The sequence below is a fragment of the Vombatus ursinus genome, unplaced genomic scaffold (assembly GCF_900497805.2).
Source record: "Vombatus ursinus unplaced genomic scaffold, bare-nosed wombat genome assembly UNPS02014932.1, whole genome shotgun sequence".
Lineage (NCBI taxonomy): Eukaryota > Metazoa > Chordata > Mammalia > Diprotodontia > Vombatidae > Vombatus > Vombatus ursinus.
The window spans coordinates 6,061,515-6,086,481 of NW_020954710.1; the positions used below are offsets into that span (position 1 = coordinate 6,061,515).

Genomic DNA, 24,967 nt, shown 5'->3' on the forward strand with positions numbered 1-24,967 from the left:
CCTCTACCGAGATCATAATCCCTCTAAGACTTAGTAGATAGTCTCTGCTAATTGCTATGGCCAAAAAAAAATTCATTATTCTGCAGCCACTCTGGTAAAGAGCCTCTGGAGCTCACCATTGGCCTGATGAACATCAATTCAACCAAATAAACATTTGCTGGAGAGCCAGGCTCCTGATCAGGAAACCCTGGGTTCAAGTCTTGCCTCCTACACATATCTGTGAGCCACTGGGCCAGCCTCCAAGACCAGAAGTTGCAGATCAAATGCCAATCTGCATTGGTAGAGGGGTTTTCCTACGTCACAGGAGGCAGAATTGACAGGGTTGATAACTGATTAGATTTGAGGGTTGAGGGACAGATAAGAGTCAATAATAATCTCAAGCTTATTTCCTGGGTCCCTCTACACCAAGTACAATGGGAATTCAGTTGAAAGTCAGTAAATGCTTTTACTATACTAAGCGTAGGTCACTGAGAGCACTGAAGGTCCTGGGTAGCATGACAGGAGCCTAAAACCACACTTGCTGGCTATATCCACTGGGACAGGGTGTACAGGGGAAAGGAAGAAATCACAAGATCACAGATTTAGAGCCTCAAAGGCTATGACTGAGGGAGGTCCAGACTGCTGAAGTGACTTGCCCTGTCAGCACAGGCAGCCAGTAGCAGAACTGAAATCTAACCCAGCTCCTCCGACTCCAAATCCATCCCCTATCAACCTTACAAGGTATTAAGATCCTTCTCTACCCCGTTCCCCAAAAGGTGCTCTCATCTGTCATCTGTTTCTCTGATATGGATCCTGCCTGCACGGACTCTCTTTCCTCTTTAAAGGGCTATGTAAGAAAAAAAAGTTCCTAAATTAGGTTAAATATCTGAAATGGACTCCAAATGGAGGCGTCATGGAGCTCCATATTTATTCTCCTTCTCAATTGCACTCTGATCCAATTACCTCTGTTTCTAAGTGCCTATACCTCAAGCCCCACCTGGGCCTTTCTGTCAATGCCCCCAAATTCTGTAATGGTGTCTGGTGAAGTGACCCTGGCAGCTTCAGCTGAGCCAAGGCAACTCTGACTGGGCATCACTAACGCAGCCAGGACTGCAAGGCGGTCAGTGGTCAAGTACGTTTCTTGTTGGCCAACAGCACACCGACAGCTTGAAGCTTTAGAGGGGCAGGGAGAGTCTCATTTCTATGCACTTTGGTTTTAACTGAAAAACTGACATTCGTGTGATTGTGATATTTAATTTATCATAGAGGCTCACATTGTCTTCTCCCTCCCACCTCCCTGCCCCTGAGATTCTATGGAATGGGGAACTTCAACTTCTGAATGAAAGTCACAGTCTGCAGGCACTTTACAAACAGAAATCTACCCAAGTCCAGCCCAATATTGATAACATGCTAATCAACAATCTAATTACTGAAAGGTTCTGTTCAGGGCCTTTTAAGCTAAAAGCATAATTAATAGTAAACAGGAGAGCACAGCCACATTATCTGCCCGGTGCTCCTGAGGAGGACCGAGAGGGTCAACACTTTCCCCACCTTCTCCCACTGGAATATCTGGAAACCGAATACAGCTGTTGGGAGGACCTGGTAAAGGCCCATTCCAATACAAACCTGCGAGACAAGGGTTCCGTCCCCACACTTTCAGGCACATTACTTACCATGAACCCTCAGAGCGACAAACCGCTCCCCTTAGAAATGAAGTGTCCAGCACCTCCAATAGCCCAGGCCTGGGAGGAGGGGATACACTCTACAGTACAAAGCACACTGCAGCTAACTTCAAGATGACAAAACTGCTAAGGAAGAAAATACACCGTCCAGTTTCAAGGAAAAATAAGGGGAACACGTTTGTGACAACTAAATTCACACTGGACAAAGCGATTCTGAAGTCTTTTGCTTTACAGATTAGTCAACGCTAAATTTATTTATTTTTTAAACTGGGATTATTTTATGGTAACTGAAAATCATGCACATGCCCCATCTCACACAATGCCCATCTGGGCCTTGAAGACATGCACAGGTCATTCCTGAGTGTCTCGAGGAAAACACGAAAACTCCTCACCCTGGCAGATTTCCCCTTCATTCACACGCTGTGCAAGGCAGGCAGACTGGCCTCCCTCCTTCCTGCAAGTGCACTGGCTACTCCCATGCATGGAAGGCTCCCCTTCCTGCTTGCTTCCTCGCCAAACCCCGAGCTGTCCTCAAAGCTGAGCTCCAACATGAGGCCCTTCCTGACCCCCTCACATTTACTTACTGTACTCGGGTACAGACTGGACGAGCCCCCTAAAAATAACATCAAACAGATAAAATGCCTAGATATATAGCACCAAAACGCTTCTGAAAACTTTTGGTAATAGACTACATGTAAATATTTAACTCTCTTAGTTGAGAGAACCCAAAGGGCAACAGAAAGATGCGCTACAGCATTCATTCATTCAATCAAAGAGCATTTATTAAGTGTCTACTATATACAATGCATAATGCAAATAAAACAAAAGTCCTGCTCTCCAGGGGTTTATATTCTACTGAGGGAATACAACAGATAAGTATCATTTATTCATCAATACCATTTGAAGAGGTTGGAGAGGACCAGGACAGATTATCTGAAAGACACAACCCCAGAGTAGAATGAGAAGAAGCTAAGGAGCCTATCAGGTTGAGCTGAGGAGAGAAGGGATGAAAAGCCTTGAGAGCAGAAATGGAGTATCCAGTCCAAAGAACAGCAAGCAGACCAGTTTGAGCCCATGAAGCCTGGGAAAGTGACAGGTAGGCTGGGGGTGAACATGAAGCGCTTTACATGCCCCAGAGCAGAGTCTGTATCTTGTCAGAGGTCATAGGGAGGGAAGATTTTGAGTGTAGGAGCAAAAAGTCAAACTTGTGTTTGAGGAAGATTACTTTGGCCACTGAGAGGAAGGACCTGGAGAAGAGAGAGAGTAGGGCAGCTAGGTGGCACAGTGGATAGAGCACCGACCCTGAAGTTAGGAGGACCTGAGTTCAAATCTGGCCTTAGACCAAACACTTGACACTTACTAGCTGTGTGACCCTGGGCAAGTCACTTAACCCCAATGGCCTAAATAAATAAATAAATGAATAAACAAATAAATAAATAAGCAAACAAATAAATAAGAGAGAGAGAGAAAGAGAGAGAGAGAGAGTAGAAGCAAGGAGACTACTGAATAATCAGTAAAGTGGTCAGGCAAGAGGCACCAAGGCCCTGAACCAGGTCGGTGGCTTTGTGAATGGAGAGCATTAAAAAAGGAGAACTGATAAGATTTAGCAGCTAACTGGGCGCTGGGAGGCAGGAGAGAATACTGAGCGTGACTCCAAGGCTGCAAACCTCAGCGACTAGTACCCCTAGCTTTGTAGGGAATAAGTTTAGGGGGAAGATGGTGGTTTCCAGTTTAGAGCTTGTGGTGCCAAAGGGATGTCCAGGTGGAGATGTCCAGCAGTCAGCACAGGCAGGTCTGGAGCTCAGGAGAGATTAGGTCCAGATTTATAGATCTGGACATCATTAGCACAGAGCTAAATGGATCCACGGAAACTGATGGGATCAGTAAGAGACAAAGCCTCGATGTGCACGCACAATTAGGGGGCAGCAGATGGATGATGATCAAGCAAAGGAGATTAAGAAGGAGGAGCCAAGAACACTGTCGGGAAAGCCTGGAAGAACTGTGAGTATACAAGAGGGAGCAGCTGTTGGGCTTCATTCTCAAGGACCAGAATGACACCACTATGTCGGGGTCAAGGTACAGCGTGTCCAACTGTGGCTGATCAGACCAACACAAGCTCAGGTTGGGCACAGATGGTCCATGTGAACATTTGGGTGGATTCTCTAAATCTGCACATCGTGGGTTTCTCTCGGGCTACTACAATTCTTCTTTGCTCACAGAGCACAGCACCTTCTTTGATGAAGGCATGCCATGCTGGTGTCTCCCAGGTCACACAATCAATTCCAAAGTTCTTTAGCGAGACCTTGAGAGGGCTCCTGTATCACTTCTTCTGACCTTCACGCGAGCATTTGCCTTGTGTGAATTCTCCATACGATAGTCTTTTTGGCAAACATACGTTTGACATTCAAACAACAGGGCCAGTCCATCATAGTTGGGCTCTCCGCAGTAATATGAATGCTTGGCAGTTCAGCTTGATAAAGGACTTCAATGTCTGGGACCATATCCTGCCAGGTGATCTTCAGAATCTTCCTAACAATTTAAATGAAAGTCATTCGGTTTCCTGGCATGGTGTTGGTAGACTGTCCACTTTTTACAGGATACAACAACATCAACACAATGGCTCTGTAGACCTTCAGTTTGGTAGACAGCCTAATACCTCTTCTCTCCCACACTTTCCTTAGGAGCCTCCCAAACACTGGGCTAGCTCTGGCAATGTGTGTGTCACTGTACAATTGTACAATGTTGTTACTTCATACAATGTTCTCCTGATTCTGCTCACTTCATCATCTATGTATATATCCCTGGAAAGTAAGTGAACTTATCCACTGCATTCAAAGCTTTTCCATTTGCTGTAACTAATGGTTCTACGAAGAGATGGTGTGGGGCTAGCTGGTGGAGAACCTCTGTTTTCTGGGTGCTGATTATCAAGCCAAAATTAGCACAAGTGGCAAAGAACTGATCCACACTCTGCTGCACCTTGACCTCAAAGGCTGCATTGAGTGCGCACACTCTGCTGCACCTTGACCTCAAAGGCTGCATTGAGTGCGCAATCAGGGAAAAGGTGGTAAATAGTACAAAAAGCTTCTTGACAGAGAAGTCAATAAGGGTAAGGATTGAGGAAGAAGACACTAGATTTAGCTACTACAAGACTGTTAGAAACCTTGGAGAGAGCACAATCAGTCAAGTGGTACGTACAGTCAGAAGCTAGACCGCAAGGACTGAAAGGTGAGAGAAAGAGGAGGAGGAAAGGGTGAGGAAGTCAAGGCAATGAGTGCAGACATACTGCAGTGATTTTGTACTTGGAAAGTGGAATAAAAGTCAATGTTCCTCTGAGAGACGTCAATCCTTCATTCCTGGAAAGAAGGAATTTCAAATACACTCAAAGAACAGAACTTCAAATCTTCAAATCTACATTTAGGACTCAGTGGTTAGTAGCAATTCATTATGTGGCTTCCTATCTCGTACAATTCCATCGGGATAGCGACTAGACCAGTGATCTTATCCCAGGAGGAAACTTCCTTCCCCGGTGCCTAACGGCACCTTCTCTGCAGCTAAGCAGTCCCAGTGTACTTCAGGTGAAGTCACCTGCCCAGAGCCACACCACCAGGGCCCAGCAGAGCTAGCTCTCTATCCACTACACTGGGCTGTGCCTCATAATTCCATAGGTTAAAAAACAATTCTTTCTCTTCCTCTGGAGCATAATCTTATAATATATACATTTCAAAAATTCTGTCTCCAGTTACAGACAAGAAATTCACCATTTTAAAAGTACATTACAGTGAGACTTCAAGTATATCTGAAAGATTATGGTAGGCATACCAGGTGGGAGCCATACTATATTTTCATAGGCAATAAATTAACTAGCATTTAAACAGCACCTACTATGTGCCAGGTACTAACGCTTCACAAATATTATCTCATTTGATCCTCACATCAATCCTGGGAGGTAGGTTATTGTCTCCATTTTACAGCTGAGGAAGCTGAGCAAAAACAGAGGTTAAGTGACTTGCCCAAGGTCACACAGCTACTAAGTATTTGAAATCGGGTCTGCATGACTCCAGGCCCGGAGCTCTGTGCACTGTGGCACCGCCTAGCTGTCTCAGAGGCTCACATTATTGTAGACCTAGAAAGAACCTGAGAAATCAATCACGTCTCTAAATACACAGATAGGTAAACCAAGGCCCATAAAAGTTAATTAATAGCCATATGTAGGTAATCATCAGGTTTTCCAGAATTTCCCCCATCTCTTGCCTCCTGACAGAACTTCCAAAATAAGCCTAATCCTCTAATTCTCTGCAACTTACACTGGACTCCTTACTTCAAAGAATTTGAATTATTGCAAAAAAAGTTTCTTGGATTCACATAAATGGAAATGGCATGTTTTGCACATAACAGAAACTCAAATGTTTGACGAATGGTTCCTACCACAAATAAAATATGTCTAAAATGGGATGCACTGTTTTCCCCCATAACCCATCTCTCTTCCAAATGTCCCTTCTATTCATGGAGGACACTCCCACCCTTAGAGGCTCCTTCACCCTCCACAGCCAGTCAGCTGCCAGGCCTTATACATTCTACCTGGCTCACCTCTTCTCTCATCATTTGTCATCGGAGTAACTGTGATAGCGTCTTAACTGGGCTCCTTACTTCTAATCTCTACCTTCTCCAGTCCATCCTCCACACAACCGACAAAATAATCTGCCTTAATCAATCAGTCAACAAGCATTTATTAAAGGGTCACTATGTACCAGACACTGTACTAAACCCTGGGTATACAAAGAAAGGCAAAAATATTCTACTGAGGGAGTCAACGTAAATAAATCAGTTGAGAATATAGAAGATAAACACAAAGCAGAACCTTCAATGGATCCCCACTGCTTCTAGCATAAAATAGAAACTATTCAGCCTGTCATTTAAAGCCCTAAAACATGGCTATAGCCTATGTTTCTGGACATTTCACATTACCCACCTCCTTCTCCCCTTTGTCTCTCTCATCCAGTGTTTTAGCTATCTATCCCTCCCAGCTTTGTGTCATCTGCACATTGGACAAACATACCATTTAAGTTCTTATCCAAGTCAGTGATATAAATAGACATCAAACAGCCCAGGGTGAAACACAGACTCCAATGGCGATCTCCTGCTAAGTCAGCATGAAATCAGTGAAGCCTATTTTGAGTCTCTTAACTAGACATTCCACCAATTCAAAACCTCATTGTTATAGCCGAGGTTTTTTCCACAAGAATGTTAACAGGTACTTTACCAAATTCTCTGCCAAAACCTGGAGATCGTCATGGAGATCACTCTCTTGACTTGCCAGGTTAGTCACTAACCCGCTCAATGATGGAAAGAAGTGTAGGACTTGTTCTTGATAAAGCCAGGCCAACTTCCCTTCTAGATGCTCGCTAACCAGCTCAAGAATGAGGGATTTCCCTAGTAATCAAAGTCAAGTACACTGACCTCAAGTTTGCATTTCCTTCTCTCGTCCCTTTTTGAGAATGAGGAGAGCTGCACGTATACCTCTCATCCAATGGTACACTTCCCGTGCATCATTCTCTCTCACTCTCCCCAACCTCTCCAATATCACCAAAGATGGTGCAGCCGTCACAGTGGCCACTGCTCTTAGTACCCAAGGCTGTTGAGGTCACATGGGTCAGTCAAGAAACATTTCTCAAGCACCTACTATGTGCCAGGCACAGTGCTAAGCACTAGGAATACTAAGAAAGGCAAAATACAGGCCCTGCTCTCAAAGAGTGATTGTGTATAGATAAGGCAAAGATAGGATAAATTAGAGATAGTTAACAAATGGAAGTCTCTAGAATTAAAGGGGATCAGGAAAGGGTTCCTGTAGAAAGTGGTTTTTGTGGCTGTGACTTGAAGGAAGCCAGAAACATCAGGTGGAGTTGAGGAGGGAGAATTCCAGGGGTGGGGGAGGGCCGAGGGGGAGAGAGTCAGTGAAAATGCCTGGACTCTGCAGATGGGTGTCTTGTGTAAGAAACCGCAAGGAAAGCAGTGTCACTAGACTACGGAGTGGGTGGGTGAGTGGGTGGGACAGGTATGGGGAGAGGGCAGGCTAGGAAAGGCTTTGAAGGCCACTGAGAGGATTTTATATTTGGTCTTGGAAGTAAAAAGGTGCCGCTGGAGTTTCGGGGAGCAGAGGCAAGGGGAGGGGTGGCATGTCAGAGCTACTCTTTAAAATCACTTTGGCAGCTGAATGGAAGATGGAGCAGAACGGGGAGAGACTTGAGGTGACTGGATTTCAGTGAGGCATTCCTCATTTCCTTATTTGTCTTCAGCACAAACTCTCTGCCAGCTATTTTTTGTCTTGTCATTTCCAATGCAAAGGTCATTTTTCTGGACAGAGAAACAAAACAGGAATTCTGTAGTTCTGCCTTCACTTCCCTGTCAGCCAAGCACTGGTCCTACGTCTTCTTCAGCGCCTCCCTTTTCCTCAATACAGTAAAACACAAAAACAGACAGCCACACCAGCCCTTCTGCTCTCCTTAGGTCCGCCTGCTAGCCAGCTTCAGCTCACTCTGACAACATTTTCACAGGACGGTGCCACGCTCTCATATTCACTCTCTGCTACCTGTCCTTGCTTCCATCTTCTAAACATTGTGGTTTAAAATATAAGTTTGTTGGAGAATTCCCTGTGCACCCACATCAATCTCTTTAGAAAATCTGTGCTTCTTCCTCCTTGCTGGAATTATTTCCCTTTGTGTCTTGTGAATTTCCCATCTCTCCTTTGCTGACTTCCTCTGAAGAATTTTAGATTATGAGATCCTTTGAAAACTCTAAAGTCTACTTTCCCAAAATCGTGGGATTTTACAGCCCATGCCTGGCTCTCCTATACCTCCCTCCTCAAAGTTCTCATCATTTCCAACTCAGCAACCAGATTCTCCCTGTTAGTGAGAAATCAGATCCAAGAGAGCATTCCTATTGGTTCCTCTACCTTTTGAAGGATGAAATTATCATTAAAACACGTCAAGAAGGTAGTTGGTGCTTTGTTTTCGTTTTTTGAGGTTTTTGTTTTTGTTTTTGTTTTTTTTGCAAAAAAAGATCTCTACTGAATATCTCAATAACTGACTCTACTCCCTTGTCCCCAGTCACTACTATATCACACTTCTGCATTAGGCTTTCGATCTATTTCTGATCTATTCCCTCTTTCTGTCCTGGTGGTCTGTAGTATTCTCACTCTAAGGACAAAATTACTTCTTTCTCTCCCTCCAGTGATCTCCACCTAAAAGCTCCCTGCTATCCTTCTCCTGCTTCTTGGACTTACTTACATGAGGATTTTTAATATACAGTCGTCCCCCCTACACACCCCTTTAACCCATCTTGTTTCTTCTGTATAATCATCCAGAGCCTTAGTCTACTCATAGGCTACAACTCCCCGAGTCTCATCCAGGATAACGATGAGATCTAATCTGCCTCCTTACGTTATGATCTGCTCTTCCTGTGTGTATAGAAATTTGAGGTCACAGGTTGTATGTACCCTTGGTTCTTTTCTTAGATTTTGTTTATTATGAGCTTCAGCTAATCTCAACTGCCATCCTCGTCTGTCACAGCAGCTGCTCTCTGCGGTCCCTAGCTTGAGGGACATCCTTCATCCTTTTTACTTGTTGTTCCCTGAACTCCACAATCCTTAGCAACCTGAATCATCACATCTTACAGAGGCCATCTTGTTCTTCTCTTTAGTCCTATTCTTTCTGCCTTCCTCCCCTCCAGACAAAATAAATGTAACAGTGTTGGCTCTTCCCCTTACTTCCTTCTCTCTCTCCCCCTACCACTTCCTCTGGCGCCTCCATTCATTCATCAAGTTATGTACTGAAGAGCTCCAAAGGTTAGATGAGACCCGGCCGTGCTGAGCTCACGGTCTGGTGGGGAGATAAAACACAAACACAGAAGTACGCAAAATCCTACACCATCTCCTGGGGGTCCCCAGTCTGCCTCCATCAGGGTTCTCAGCGACCACCGAGAGTTGGCATCACCAACAGCCCCACACGACAGCACAACATCACAGGCTCCCAGATGTTAGTTTCTCTTATTACAGCTGGACTTGTGGCTCACCTTTGGGCTCTGTTTTCAGGGTCACTGAAAGAAATTTTTCTTCTTCACTCCTAACAACCCAACCCTCTCCGTTTCAGAGTGAGGTCTAGGACCCTTACCTGGTCCCCCATAACCACCCGGGGGAAGCACCCGTGGTCACTGTTGATCTGCTACAGCCTTTGGGTCAGAGAGCGAGAGTTTCCGTATTTCCATGGCTTTCGGCTGCCCTACCTGCTGTAGGTCTCACGGATTCGGAGAGTTCAGGACAGGTTGGATAACAAGGGGAGCAGGAAAATTGATAGGGGGTGAAAAAAATAGTCAGGGTGATGAATAGGCTGGCAGAGAAGAGCAGGTGATAGATATGCAGATGCAAGACTGGCAGGAAAGGAAGATGGCCCGCTCACAGCAGATGGATAGAGATGCTCCATCATTCTCAGAAACAAACACGTTGCTGCAGCACAAGGCCCTGGACCCGTTCCTGGGGATGTTTGTGTTGGTAGCACTGCTGCCTCATCCACCGGCAGGCCGAGCACCCTCCCTGCCCCCACTGTTATCTCCCCTGAGAGAACCAGGGCAGGAAGCCACAGAGAACCAGAGGAGTCAGACAGGAGAGATGGGTCGAACCGTGGCAGGCTACACACTCAGGAACGAGCGAAGGCATCTTCCTGGTTTGCTTTCCCTCCCTTTCCCTGGGGTTTAGTTACTGTCGAAAACCTTGTTTCTGCTCTGCGTTCCTTTGCTACCTCACCAGTCCAAAGAATCCTAAGACACACGTGGTGACCACCAAACTCCGTGGCCAGTAGAACCCTTGAATCCCCGACTGCAGAGTGGATCTCCTCTCCAGTCATCTAGCACTGGGAGAGCAGTGAAAAGGTAAAACATTAATCAATTCATTTTTTTCCTAATAAAGGGGGCCTCTTCAAAAATGTACCAGAGTCAATAACTTGATCACCTCCTAATGAAACCCCCAAATTCAGAGCTTTCCAAATCACTTGCTTGGCCCAGGCGCCTCCTAATCCATGTCCTACTAATCTGAGTGTTAAGAGGCCCACCCTCCCCACCCCTCACTCTTACCCAAATCAACACCCACAGTGCTAGCCCAGCCTAAGAACTATCCAACTATGAACGACTGGACCACAATCTAGCAGGGGGGTAGCAAAGGGAAATGATCACACTGCCTTCCCACCCCCCGCTGCAAACTTGTCTGCTGGTTCAAGAAAAGGCTTTGGAGAGACGTCAGGCTTCACCAAGACGTATTAAAGAATTAATTATAAAGCAAAGCTGAAGGAGAAAATTAATTTTAGAAACACAAGAGGTTACAATTTTTTTTTTCCTGGAGGTGGGGGAGGAAACATAGTTATTTTCGTTTTCATCCTAGGGGCACAAGCTGGGAGCTGTCCAGTCGATAACCTGGCCATCAGAACAAGGTTTGTAATTAAAAGGTCAGTGACCTGGAAAGCTAGGGCCTCACTCCCAGGGCTTCTCAGTAATGGCGGAGCTATTAAATTAAGACTGCTATGAAATCAATGCTAAAAAAGCTTTCATGGTAACGAGATTCCACTCAAGGACATGCAAACTGCCTCATGAAATGGACTTAAATTATAAAAAAGAAAAGTAATAAAAGAGAGTTAAATTGAAATCTGTGTAAGAATTTACTCCCCTTTAAAATACTCCCAGTTAGAGGCTTGCTCGCCTCCTCTCTACTGCCAAGGTTGAGGCCCAGTTGGTTTCTTCCATATGTTTCTTCCCAGGAAAGAGGTAGCTTTGCTGCTGAAGGCTTGCCTTCCAAGAAGAGACAGACGAGGAGATCTATTTTCACCTCCTAGACTCAGGGATACAACGTTTTCCCTCTCCAGTGGGGTGGGAGATATTTCCAACATGAGGGAGAGTAGGTTTGTTAGTTTCCTCCTCAGAGAAGCAAGCAACTTGTGAATGGGCTGCTGACAGCCGGCACCAATTAATGCTTTTTCTCCTGCACTCGGAGGGCCCGCCAACCAGGGGGACACAGAAGAGCTCCTCTTGTCCCAGCTTTTCACTCCCAGGACATTTGCTCTGTACCAGCCTCAGGTGTGTGGGAATCACACCGACAGGCCACTATCCTCCCCACCAACCACTAAAAGGTCAGCACTTCTACTGACCTAGGCCTCCAGCACTTCGTGGTTCCACTGCCAAAGATCACAAGCTTACAGACACCGAATCTGGACACTCCCCTTCCTGGGCTGACTCTCTGTTGTTGCTTTCTAGATTAACCCAGCCTTCTGGCCTCTAGCCTGCTTCAAGCCCCAAAGCTGACACCACCCGGCAAACACGACTTCTAAATCTAGGCTGCTTCACTAAGGGTTTGAGCCCCCATACAGCGGATGATGAGGAAGCCTGGTGTGTCACTGCAGAAGCAAGGAGTTGGAAGGCAAACAAAAACATTTACTTGAACATACTGAAGGTGAACAGATGCTTTTCTCTTTCAACCAAAAAGTTCTCGATAAAAAAAAGAGGAAATGTTATAAATTACACAAAATGGCAGTACCAACTTCAAAGAAATGATAAATGATTCTAATAACTTCAAGTTTCTCATTAATGGCTCCACGTCCAGAGTTTGAAACATCCTAAAGGGATCACAACAAAATGGTGAAAAGTTGAGATGAACCCAATGCCCCCTTCTGAGATTTCTCCCCCACAAAAAAATCAGGGACCACCCACCCTTAACCCATGAATAATAGGGGCAGGATGCAGTTGCAGCTCCCAGCTGTGGTTTCATAATAAAACAAACTCAGCTGATGCTCCCAAAGTAACCTTCATTTTCCACTGAACTGACATGCACTACAGGGACCTCAATTTCTATATTAAATATTAAATAATATTAAAAGAAAAACAAAATTGGATTTGCCTTTTCAGGAAAGAGATGTTTATTAAAAAAAAAAAAAGTCCAGATTATAATTCAAGTCAGTGCTTCACTGTAATTCCCCGAAGTGACATTTGCTAGGAAAAGCCAAGACTCCTGAAGCTGCGAGCCCCCCCAAAGCCAGGGCTCCAAACCCACTCACTGCAATGACTCCTTTGGGGAGAGGCTGAGAGGGTGGCTACCAGTAGCCCCCGCAGTCAATGAGCCGCCCAGGTTCCCTCTCAGCAACTGCAAGGGGGCTAAGGGACTGACTGTGGGCTTGCTGCCCCGCTGTGCTGCACCAGACCCCCCCTTTCCATCCCCAGCCAGAGGCTGCCAAGCTATTCTGATCCTACAAGCCTGACCGAGGGAACCAGGGGGAATTGGAAACGGGAAGCTTAAATCCACAAAGGGGCCTTTTCTTCCCCAGGCACCCATCAAACCTTGCAATTCTCTATCCAGGGAGGTCCTGCCAGAACCCACCCTATGGGGATTCCACTCGGAAATGGCTGAGGACTGGCTCCAGCAGCATCTTGAGAGGATAATGGAGTTGGGTGATTTAAGAGACATTCCTGGTCCTGTCCATAGACAGTTTATGATTCTGCTTATAGACAGACAGATGCCCAGCTACCCCAAGTTTTTTTCCCCTTGGTTTTGGGCTTGAAAAAGAACATTCCTGCTAAAACATATTTCTCATCTACAAATTGAGAGGGCTGGTCTCGCTGATCACTACGGTCCCTTCAAGCTTCATCCCCCTATGGCTGGTTCTTGGCATTTCTCCTTGTTCTTTGGCTCACAAAGATGCCTTGGAGTTCAACAGTTTAAGTGGCTTAAGGTGGAAACTCTCTCTTCCTATGCAGAGGTGCCTGGTACATTGAGAGGTTGAAGGACTTACCCATGGCCTCACAGTCAATGCATGTCCAAGGCAGGGCTTGAACCTGCGTCCTCCTGATTCCAAGTCCTACAATCTACCCACACCAATGGCAATTAAGTCTGCTAAGTAAGTTGAGTAGTAGTAATGAAGAAAGGAGGAAGTCGTTGAGAATGGGAGTAACCCGAAGAGTTCTGGGACATAGCTGACTATCTAATGCAAGCCATAGCCGGTCATTACAAAGCCAAGACACTTAATGGTAAGGACAGACTCGCAAAGCAGTCACCTTGGGCAGGGGAGCTGGCCCTGGTGCTGAGGTTAGAAGATAGTAAGAATTGGGCAAAGCTGAGTGGAGGAAATGGGCACACTGGGTTCACCATTAAATGGCTGTGGACAAAGGCACATCTGTCATCACAGAGATGGCCAGAGGGCACTGGCTCACTCCAGCCAAGTTTCGTGGAGCTTTGTTCTCCTATGTTTCACATTCATAACGATTAGAAGAGAGGCAGGGAACACCATTACAAAGAATAAAAAAAAAGGGACAACAAATAACAGTTCCACCAAACAGTTTCTGCTCTTCAATAATTATTAGCCAAGTAACTCATAAGAGGTAGTATTTAGGCCTATGTGGATGTGGGTGTCTCTCTCTGTCTCTGTCTCTCTCTCCCTCTTCCTCTTTCCCTCTCCCAGTCACGGATTTATTAAAATTAAACAGATTAGATGAAGCTCTTGATACTAAAACTGCTCGGCAAGGCCTGCGGTGGGAAGTGCCGAGCAAACACCAGAGACATTTGTCTCCAAATTGCTCTAAATACCTTCTGCAAATGAAATTCTAACCCAGCTGCGTTTGAGAGAAAATGAGGAATAACTGGTCACTGTCAGTGGAAGAGCAGCTCAGGCAGTTATAATATTGCACAATATACTGGGGCTAAGGATCTCTCAGCAACAATAGATTTTGTATCAGGTTACCGTGGGTAATCAGCACGGCTTTTAGGCTCAGCTTTCCCCTGCTTCATTGCTTTGATGATAGAGCTGAAATCCCCAAGCTTTTATGATTAATTACTCCCCATAGGTCCACAGATTTCAAGGAAAAACTCTTCTATGGCACGATGCTCACACAGTGGAGTGTTCGGCCAACAAGCTCCAGATTTTCATAATCTCCTAAATGTGCAGAGTGCCCACGACACAATCGGCATATGGATGCCACCCCTCAGGCCTCAGCCACTCCAGAGGGGCCAGAAAGGCAACATGGCAGCCTCCTTCCTAGCTGCTGCCCCAATGATGCCAGTTCCTGAACACACCACTGGGCCCTCTTCTTTCAGGGGATTCCTGATGGGATGCTGGCCTAAGACAGGCTCAGAATTTCACTTGTGCCAAGAAAAGAAGCATTCTTTCACGTGGGCATCACAAAATACTGCCTAGCATACAGCACCAAACAATTTCACCTCTTCAAGCCATTCCAATGGAGTTTTTTTGGGTAGATTGCTATTCTAGATACTAAAGAGGAAATATATATTTTTTTTGAGTAAGGGAAAAAAGTTGGGGGAGCTTGCCCCAAAACTAATTTTTTAAGCTGTATCAAAATCTATCATCAAATGGTCAAAGGGTAGAAACAGGCAGTTTTCAAAGAAAGAAATGCAAATTATCAGCAATCATATGAAAAAATGCTCCAAATCACTAATAATTAAAGAAAACACAAATTAAAGCAACTCGTGAGTTTTCATCTTATACCTGTCAGACTGGCAAAGTTAACAAAAAAAGAGAAATGACAAATGTCAGTGGAGCTTTGGGAAAACAGGACCATTAATGCACTGTTAGTGGAGCTGGGCCCGTCATTCTGGAAAGCAATTTGGAACTATGCCCCAAAAGTCACTAAACTGTGCATATACCCTTTAGCCCCATGATAACACTACTGGGTCTAAAGATCAAAGAAAGAGAAAGAGGATCCATGGGTACAAAAATATTTATAGCATCTCTTTTTGCAGAGGCAAAAAACCTGGAAACTAAAAGGCATAGTCATCAATTGGAAAATGGTCAAACAAATTATGCTATGTGAATGTAATAAAATATTATTATGCTGTGAGAAATGACAAAAGGAATGGATTCAAAGAAATCTGGGAAAACACATATGAATTAATACACAGTGAAGTGAGAAGAACCAGAGGACAACTCATACAATGTCACCAGCTCTATAAAGATAAGTTTGGAAGACTTAAGAACTCTGATTGCTGCTGTGACCAAACACAGGTAGAGAGGACCAGTGATGAAGCATGCAACCCACCTCCTGACTAGAGAGGACGGACTCAGTGTAGAGAATGAGACATACATTTCTAATGTGGTCATGGTGGGAATATGTTTTACTTGACTATTCATATTTATTATAAGACTTTTGTCTTTCTTTTTTTCCAATGGGGGGGGAGTGGGCCAATGGGAGGGAGTCAACTGAGAGAAAAAAGTCCCATTCTCCCACCTCCCCTCCCAAAAGATCTATCTTCCTTTGTAAGTTACTGATTCCCAACTTGGAGACTTGGCAGGAAAAGGCCAATTTGTTTGGTGTCCCCAGCACAGCCACCAAATTCTGCTTCAGGCAGTACTGAATTTGTTGAGATTCATTCTACTCCAGTCTACAGAAATACTAGAGCACCAGCAATTTACCATTTCAGCCTGTAAATCAGACTGACCCCAAGCCTGACCTTAACCTGACCTTGCCGAGCCCCTCAGTCTTTGCATCTCTCCGGCTCTGCTCTTTTCTGAAGCAGGTGACCTCCTCACCCACAGCTGGCCTTCCTGAGGCCAGGGGGATTCATAGAATGCCTTTGTTTTTTCTTTTTGTTTTTTTTTTGCCCCCATGCATTCTGTGGAATAGTGCTCACTGGATGATCTTTCTGTTCCACAGAAAGGAAAAAAAAACCCATATTCCCAACCTGATAGGAAATCAGATGAGTGCAGAGACTATCCTTTGAGCGCACAGGATGCCTGTTATTAAAAGCATGCCTCCTCCCCAAACCTGCCCCCATGTCCTTTTTTTGGTAGACAATTCAGAGCAATGAAAGTAATTATGTACCTTTCTTCTTAAGAAATGCCCTCCTGGTTGAAAGTGGGCTTTGGCGGACCCGGGAGTTCTGTAGAAATTTGACTGCAGTGGCAATCTGGATGGGAAGAGAAAACAGAAGAGAAGAAAATGTCAGGAGTCTGAAGCTGAAGATTGAAAAGCCAAATGGTTCAATCCAGGTCTGTGGAAACAAAGCCTATGTGTCAGTCAAATTTAAGAGCATAATGGTTATTTGTCAAACATCAAAACAAAAATTTATCTTAAAAAATATGATGTCATTTCTCAGCTCAACAGCCTCCAATAGGCCTTTCCCCAAAATGTCAACATGAAATTCTCTTGACTTTCAGCCCCTCCATGATCTATCCCTAAACTACTTATTGAACTTTATTCCTGTAGAACATCATCTCCCAAGGCAAAGTGGCTAGCCCATAGTAGATACTTTAAAAATGCTTGTTGAATTAAACAAACTTTCCCAATGGGCCCAAGACACTCCTCCCACTCCCCAGGTCAGGCCTGTCTCCTCAGTGACCCATAAAGCACCAGACTCACTCCGACCACTGTATGCCTGGCCCATCTATTTTGCCCCCACTTCTCTAAATTCTACTCATTCTTAAAGTCTCACCTCCAGTTACAGAAGCACATGGTTGGAAGTCACATCCTACACTGCATTGCTACTCCAATGTTTCATGTGGGAATTTCTTGTTCCCTCCAACTAGACCACCAGCCTCTCAAGGCAGAGGAAAGAATGCCCTATTTTATTCTCCTCTGCTATCCCTACAATACACATGCAATAAATACTAACTGAATTCAATTTCCCAAACACTTATTCAGCATCTACTCTGTGTTAAGGCCCTGTCCTAGAAGCTAAGGAGACAAAGCAAAAAGGAACAAACTTCAGAACCACTAAGCTGCTTGTAGAGATCATCTAGTCTAGTGGTTCTCAAACTTTCTGGGCTCAGGATCCCTTTATATTCTTAAAAACTGTTGAGGACCCCTCAACCAGCTTTGTTTATGTGAGTTATTTCTATCAATATTTGTTGCATTAGAAATGCAAACATCTTGGTATTATTGTGAAAACAGTTTGACATCATGGACTCCCAGGGTGCCCAGACCACACAGGGAGAACCAGATCTGGTCCAGCCCCCTCATTTTACAAACGATCAAAATGGAGACACAGACAAAAGGGAAGGGATTTGTAGATGCTCGCTGATGTTTGGGTGAGCCCCCCCACACACACACACTGTCTGCCCCCTTTTTCTTTTCTCTCCCACTGCACACAGTTAAGTGTTTGTGTTTCACCTAATCTTTCCAATTACTGCTGGAGTAGTTTGTTAGCTCCTGGAGGACAGGCCAGCTCTTACACATCTTCTGTATCCAATTCCCAACCATGATCAACAATGTTCACCGAAAACTCAAGAGGCTGATCTGGTATTTCCTGGAAAGCTAAAAATCCTGAAGTGTCCCCACTAAACCACCATCCTGAAAGCAGACCTTCACTGCTCTCTGTGGCTCTAAGAGCGGCCAGAGCACTGAAGAGTTCAGGAGTCTGAATGCTGGGAGTCTGGGGCTACAGCACAGTGTTCTACACATAGCAAAGATTAAATGAGGAGTGAATGAGCAAATGAAGGAACGGCTAACAAAAGATCTCACCGCCCACATCACCAACTGAACAACATTTGACACAATCTGTGTCTTCTTGCTCACAAGCCATCTAGGGAATGGCAAGAAAGCTGATGAAGATCTTAGCCTCCACCTCACTCAACACATCAACAACACATATCAACACCGGGGCTCCAGGCAAGAAGCAGGGAAACCCCACTGCATATGACCACGGGGATGACGCCTCAGCAAACCAGGAGAAGAATCTAATCTACGGTTCCAGGTGAGGACACCCATCCTCTACTCATTGATTCACGCTACTCATTCATTGGCTGCTCAAAGATAACTGTTCAATGGATGGAATGTAAGAAAGTCGGTGCTTATTTTCACAACAGGAAAACTGTGATAGCTGGCAGTGGCAGCGGCAGTGCTCATCTCTTTTTCCTCATCCTTCCCGACAGACATTTTTGAAGAGTCCCAAGTAATCCAGAAAAGGCAAGTGATTAGGGGAAATGGCTACTCCACTATGGGTAAGGCTTAAGATTAACCAAGACATACCCTTTCGAAGATAGATAAACTCTGGGCCTCTCCATTTTGGCCAAACCTTGGTCCCTCCCCAACAACACATATTGATATCACTTGACATGCCATTTCTCAGGATCCAGGCTCAGCTCCAAGGAGTTGGTAGCTAACTGCCTGGGGCCATAAGCTTTTTCCAGAAAGCCACTATCATCATAATAATAATAAAAGCTAATAGCTCACGCTTACAGAGAGCTTAAAGGTTTGCAAAGTGCTTTAAATCTATTATCTCATTGGATCCTCACAATAACCCAGTGAAGTAGATGCCACTATTATCCCCAATCAACAGATGAGGAAATGAAGGCTCAGAGAGGTAAATACTAAGAGGGTCTTAAGGGTCACATATAGGGATGGAGATAGTTGAAGTAGCAGCGATATAGCAGAAACAGCATTAGATGGACAGTCTGGGGACTGAGGTTTGAATGTCTGCTCTGACACTTACCACTTGGATGACCTTAGTTGAGCAATCATTCACTCACTCAATCAACATTTATTAAGTGACTGCTATATGCCAAGCACTATGCTAAGCACTGGGGATACAAAAAGAGGTAAAAGACAGCATCAGCCTTGGAGGAGCTTACAATCTAATGCAGGAGACAACATGCAAACAAAGCAAGCTATGGACAGGATAAAAAGGAAATAATTAATATTTGAGGAGAAAACTAGGTAGGCTGCATGGACAGAGGGCAGGGCCTGGAGTCAGGAAGACTTGAGTTCAAATCCTGCTTCAGACACTTACTAGCTATATGATTCTGGTCAAGTCACTTACCCTCTGTTTGCCTCAGTTTCCTCACCTGTAAAATGGGGATAACAGCAACTACCTTCCAGGGTTGTTGTGAGGATCAAATGAGATGATGTTTGTAAAGCACTTGGCACTATATAAATGCTAGCTAACCAGCTAGTAGTAGTAGCAGTACTAGCAGCAGCAGCAGCAGCAGTGAGAGAGTTGAGGAAAGCTTCCATTAAAACGGGATTTTAGGTGAGATTTAACAGAAGCCAGGGAGGGAAGAGGAGGGAATGTTCCAGGCACGGGGGGGGGGGGGGGGGGGGGCAGCCAGAGATAATGCCTGGAGTAGAGAGACAAAGGGTCTTGTTCGTGGAACAGCCAGAACAACAGAATCACTTCACTCTCCAAATTTAAGTTTCTTCATCTGCAAAATGAGAAGTCGGACTTACTAAATGAACTCTACTGTCCCTTTCAGTTCTATATCCCATGATCTCTATGATCCCCCCAGCCTTGTTTTACTGCCTTCCACACAACTCACCCTTCTCCTCCCTAACCTCCACTTCCTCTCAGCAGAAGATCTGGCCTCCTAGCTCGTTTAAAATCGGCCCTCTGTGTGATGAGCTCCAAATCCCTCTCAAATGAGTTCCCTCCCATGCCATGAATTCAATTATCCCCTCTACGCAGATGACTCACAGATCTAGATCTCCATCAGTCAGAGTCTCTGTGGGGCCCCAGGTGTCGTCATCGTCATCGTTGTCATCATCACCATCACCACCACCACCACCACCACCACCACCACCACCACCACCATCACCATTTTACAATTCATTCAAAGATTACTTTGTGCCAATCAATGTGCTGAGCACTCAGGATCAACAACTACTTGCTGGATGTCTTCCCCAGGAGATTTTGTAAGCACCTCAAATCTGAAATCCAAAACAGACTTCTTCATCTTACCCATGATATCCGTCCCTCCTCCAAGCTTCCCTATTTCAGATGAGAGCACCACCATCCTTCCAGTTAGCCAAGTCCATGGGCCCAGGGTCATCCTCGACTTCTCCCCTTCCATCACCCCTCTCCTCTACAGTCATTCAGTTGCATGTCCTATGAATTCTACCTCCAGAATATCTCCAGAATTGTTCCTCCTCTTGCTACCACCTTCCCTCCAGCCTTTGTCACCTCTAGCCTAGACTAAGGCCATAACTTCCTCCAGGGTCTCTCCTCTCTCCAATCTGTCTCTCTACTTTGAGACGCTGTCAAATCTCCCTAAGATAAACAGGTCTGATCATGTTGCTGTCCTTCTCAAGAAGCTTTACTAGCTCCCAGCCACCTCTAGGATAAAACACCATTTCCTTACTTTGGCACGTAGAGACCTTTGCCATCTTGTACATTTCTGCCCTTCAGGCACTCTACATTCCAAACTGACTTCTTGGTCTCACACCCTCGGGACTCTGCATGAGCTGTTACACCATGTGAGTAAAGCACACTCTCCTCTCACCTCTGCCCCTTAGACTCTCTAGCTTCCCACAAGGCTCTAATTAGGTACTACCTCTACATAAAGCAGGCAGGGTCACCTAGGTAGTTTCTAGAACCACAATCGGAAATCTCCATCTTCAGACTCCATTTACACCATGGCTACCTCATTTGAAGTTTCAATCATCACCATCTGGACCAGACTAGAGTCAAACCAATGACAGAGCAAAATTAAGACACCATGCAGAGTATACGAACCATTCCTCTCTGGCTGAACCAAATCGTGACTCTCCCCTATCCTCAGCCCCCCTCAGATACTTATGCACATACACAAAACACCAGCTGATCTGTCTTTTCTTTTAAAAAGGAAAGGAAGCCATCTTCTGCTCTGCCTAGACAGGATGGGTGTGGTCAAGGAAATCACTAGACGTGGGTCAATAACGATCAAGACACAGCATGGATGGATAAGTGAGAAGTTACCATTCTCCATCTGAGGGAAATACACAAGATGGTAGCCTGGGTACCACGCTGCATCCTTTGTGTCTCATTCTCTGCAGGGGTACTGGAAGGCACAGAGGAAATAGGGACAGAGAGGTCTTCAACAGTATACACTAATGGTATCATCCTATTGTTAACCTAGAGAGACAGAAACCTTTCCCCTATCCCTCCAAAAATTTCCAGGGCAGAGTAAGGAAACACAAAATCCCACCACTCAAATGAATGTGTTTCACCTTGTTTTTGAATACAGTCCTGCGTCAATGCATTTCTGGTCAGAGAGCAAAGTTTTGATGGCTTTAATGGTGCACTCAATGCAGGGCTTGGCGCATTCCATCAATTTTTTTTTTAAAAATTGCATCTCTTATTTCTTTAAATACATTAATCAGGCTAGTGTAGGCAAAACGGATCCATCGGACAATGCAATAAACATGAATTATCATCTATCCAACACGCATAATGGCTTAAAAATACATAATAGCAGGTGTAGTTTAAATGATTAGTTATTACACCTGCGGTGGGTCTGATTCAATTGGGAAAAATCATCTTTAATAGGTTAAAAGGTTTAGATCACCATGCTTTCCTTAAAGTGGCTGTAGAGAGGGGATGATGGAGTGCTCTGTCATTAGTAATTCATTTAAGAAAAACGTGGGGGATATAGCAAAGAACAGCATAAACGAGCGAATCCAATTTAAACATCAGGTAAAGTGGAAAACACCTTTTAAAAAAGCAAGATAAATGAATTTGGAAGAGGGATAAAATTGACGTATTTATTTTAACGGGAATTTGACAAAGTCCTGGCACACTTCAAACTTGCAAAAATATGAACAATTTTTTTAAAGTTTCCATCGTCTAATTTCAAGTCATATAAAATAATTCAGCCAAACACCTGCATAAAGTGTGTTTGGGGCTGGTTTATGCCCCTCTTGATCTCTGTCGGAAAATGCAGGCGACAGGCAAATCACATATTTAACAGCATCGATGCCACTGCGCCAGATGCAAAAATATAAAGCACCCAAACTAATAGGCTCCTCGTAATGTGCTGAATAAGAAAGATGCCCAAAGAAGTAGCTACATCTAAGTGGGAACAGAGGAAAATCTCTCTCCTCCCTTCACTAACTGTTTCTTTAGCTACTCTTTACCCTTTCCTCCTTCTCTCCCTCCCTTCCTCCCTCCCTCCAAGGAGCTGGTAGCACAATAAAAAAGGGCTTGGGAGATCGAGAATTTTATAAGCCCTGTGATTCATACACAGATGGTAACAGATTTTCCAAAAATCTTTATCCGTAATGCAAAGACTTTAATGGGCCAAATTACTGAAGGGCTCTCAGTCTGTTTTCCTTCCTTTACTCAGCAGTGGACACTTTTCATTAACTCCAGAAGACCCTGACCCTCTCTTCCCTCTGCAATGCACACACATGCACACGGGCTCGCTCTTGTGCTCTCTCTCTCTCTCTCTTTCCCATGCTTTTGTTGGATTAAGTGATGGGGTTCCTGTAGCCTGTCCCATAGTATCAGTTGATTTTCTAATTAGAAGATGAATTTAACTATTCATGGGCTCTAGTTGTGCCCAATCAAATTACATAAATTTAGGCCAAATCTTCTGCCTCAACGTCAAAGATGTAAAAGGGAAACAGGAACTTGAGTGCACATGGTGTAGGAGTGCAGCAAGCTGGGGAGATTCTGGTGTGAAGTCCTTGGTGCTGCTAGGTCTAAGGTACTCATTGAGGAGTTAATGATAAATAGGAAACTGGTTTTCCTTTGCCTTATACCTACCCTCAAAGGGTTCTTAGGGAATGAATGCTGGCTACCTTACCAGCCATGAAGCCTGAGAAAAGTGAGGGGAAAAAAAAAACCCTAGAAGAAAACAGAGGCCAAGCTTCTATTCTTCCCTACCCCTACCCCCCCACCTCCCTGAGCATGTACGCCTAAACTAACCCCAAAACTTGGTAGTGATGCAGTCGCTGGAGCTGCTCTTCCTTATTTGAAACTACAAAATAGGCTTCATGGTCAAAGAGCGAGAAAACTCAAGTTTTTTTCCAAGTGAGCCTGTAGCACCATCTGTCATACTACAGTAAATGGTAGCAACTCAGAGGAAAGAACTTTTAAGATGAACTTCTCTCTGGCCCTCAGACCAGATGCCACACGGTGTGAGATTTGTGTCTCCGAGACCAGGATGCATCTCACAGCAGGATCTGTACAAATCAACAAGCTTCACCAATGCAGAGGCGAGCTTAACCTGAACTGTGTATTGTACTCAGACAGGGAAACGAATCCCCTTTGGCAAAAGGTGGAATCCGTGAAGCTGGCAGGAAGGAGTTATTTCTCAGGTGTGAGTCTCCTGAAAGCTTCCATCTATCCATAATGTAGCTGCTGCTTTCAACAAGGGGAAAGGACATGCAATGACTATCTAAATTCAAACCCCAGGTTAGAGGGAGCTTGTCCTACCTGACAAGTAAACCACTGATACATTGTCATCAGTGACACATCTTTGGAAAGCCCGTAGCTCCAGAACCCTACATGCCGCGCGCGCACACACACACACACACACACACACACACACACACACACACACAGAGCTCCTAAAATGTGAAAATTCACTATTATTTATAATTTTTAAAAATTTGTGACAAGAAGCATTCAAGGTCAAGTCCTTTTCAGACCACAGAGACATGAAGAGTGAAGAGCAAAAGGAGGTAACCATCACCCTTAAACTAAAGCCACCCTCCCCGCTGCACATCTGCCCTGCTCAGAGGGCCCAGGGAGGCTCCTGCTCTCCTCCTCTAAAGGAGACACCGTACTCCGAATCTTGCTAACAAGCGTCAGGCTAATGCTAACTCGCACTGTAACAAGGGCTGGCTTAAAAAGCTGGCATTGCAGAGAATGTGAGAACCCCCTTCGCACCGAAATGCTGCGTTTTCCTAAGAAATCGGTGCTCTGTCAGGAGTTCCTTGACAAATATGGTCATCGGTGGCATGAGGAAATAGTAGCAAAGCAGCTGTTAATCAGAGAAACACATCGGAGAACGCTGATGCCAGCACTCGAGAAGAAATGCAGAGGGCTAATTAGGAAGCTATATATCTCACTAAAGAGGCTGGGTTCCCTGAGATTCCAGGCAGAGCTCTCTTGGATCCGGGGGCCTGGGACACCTAATTCTGATTTCTCCGCCCAAGATCCTTTCCAGCTTGAGATCCCCTGCTTGAGTCTGAGTTTTCCAGGGAGAATTCAACACTCATATCTCATGTGCTGTCCTGGGCACTCTCATTCTCAATTTTAAAAGCTCAGTTCGGTCTAACTAGAGGACAGGCTGGGTAGGGAAGAAAACGAGGCAAACTGGATTCCCTGCCCAGAAGTATTGTACATATTCCCTCTAAAGATGGCAGGTCCCAAATAAAAGAAAACACGACATGAAAGAAATTCTGGAATAATGATCCCACATTCCTGTGAACAGGGAAAACGTGACTGTCGAGCTAGGTTAGCTACTACGTCTCCCCAAAATGGTTAGAAAGAAGAAATGGGTGAAGGTGAAGGGAACAGCTCGGAATGAGGAGGGCCAGGACTCCCACCCAAAGAAGGCAGGCAGACAAGC

The 24,967-nt window shown here is 44.9% G+C and overlaps 1 protein-coding gene across 1 annotated transcript in view; it reads right to left on the reverse strand.

Moving 5' to 3' along the window:
- The window catches only part of PEX14 (peroxisomal biogenesis factor 14), a 146,964-nt gene that overhangs the window by 60,833 nt on the left and 61,164 nt on the right, over window positions 1-24,967 (reverse strand). Inside the window, exon 3 of the mRNA XM_027843975.1 lies at window positions 16,521-16,605. Within this exon, the coding sequence (XP_027699776.1) occupies window positions 16,521-16,605 (85 nt within the window). The remainder of the gene's footprint in view (window positions 1-16,520; window positions 16,606-24,967) is intronic.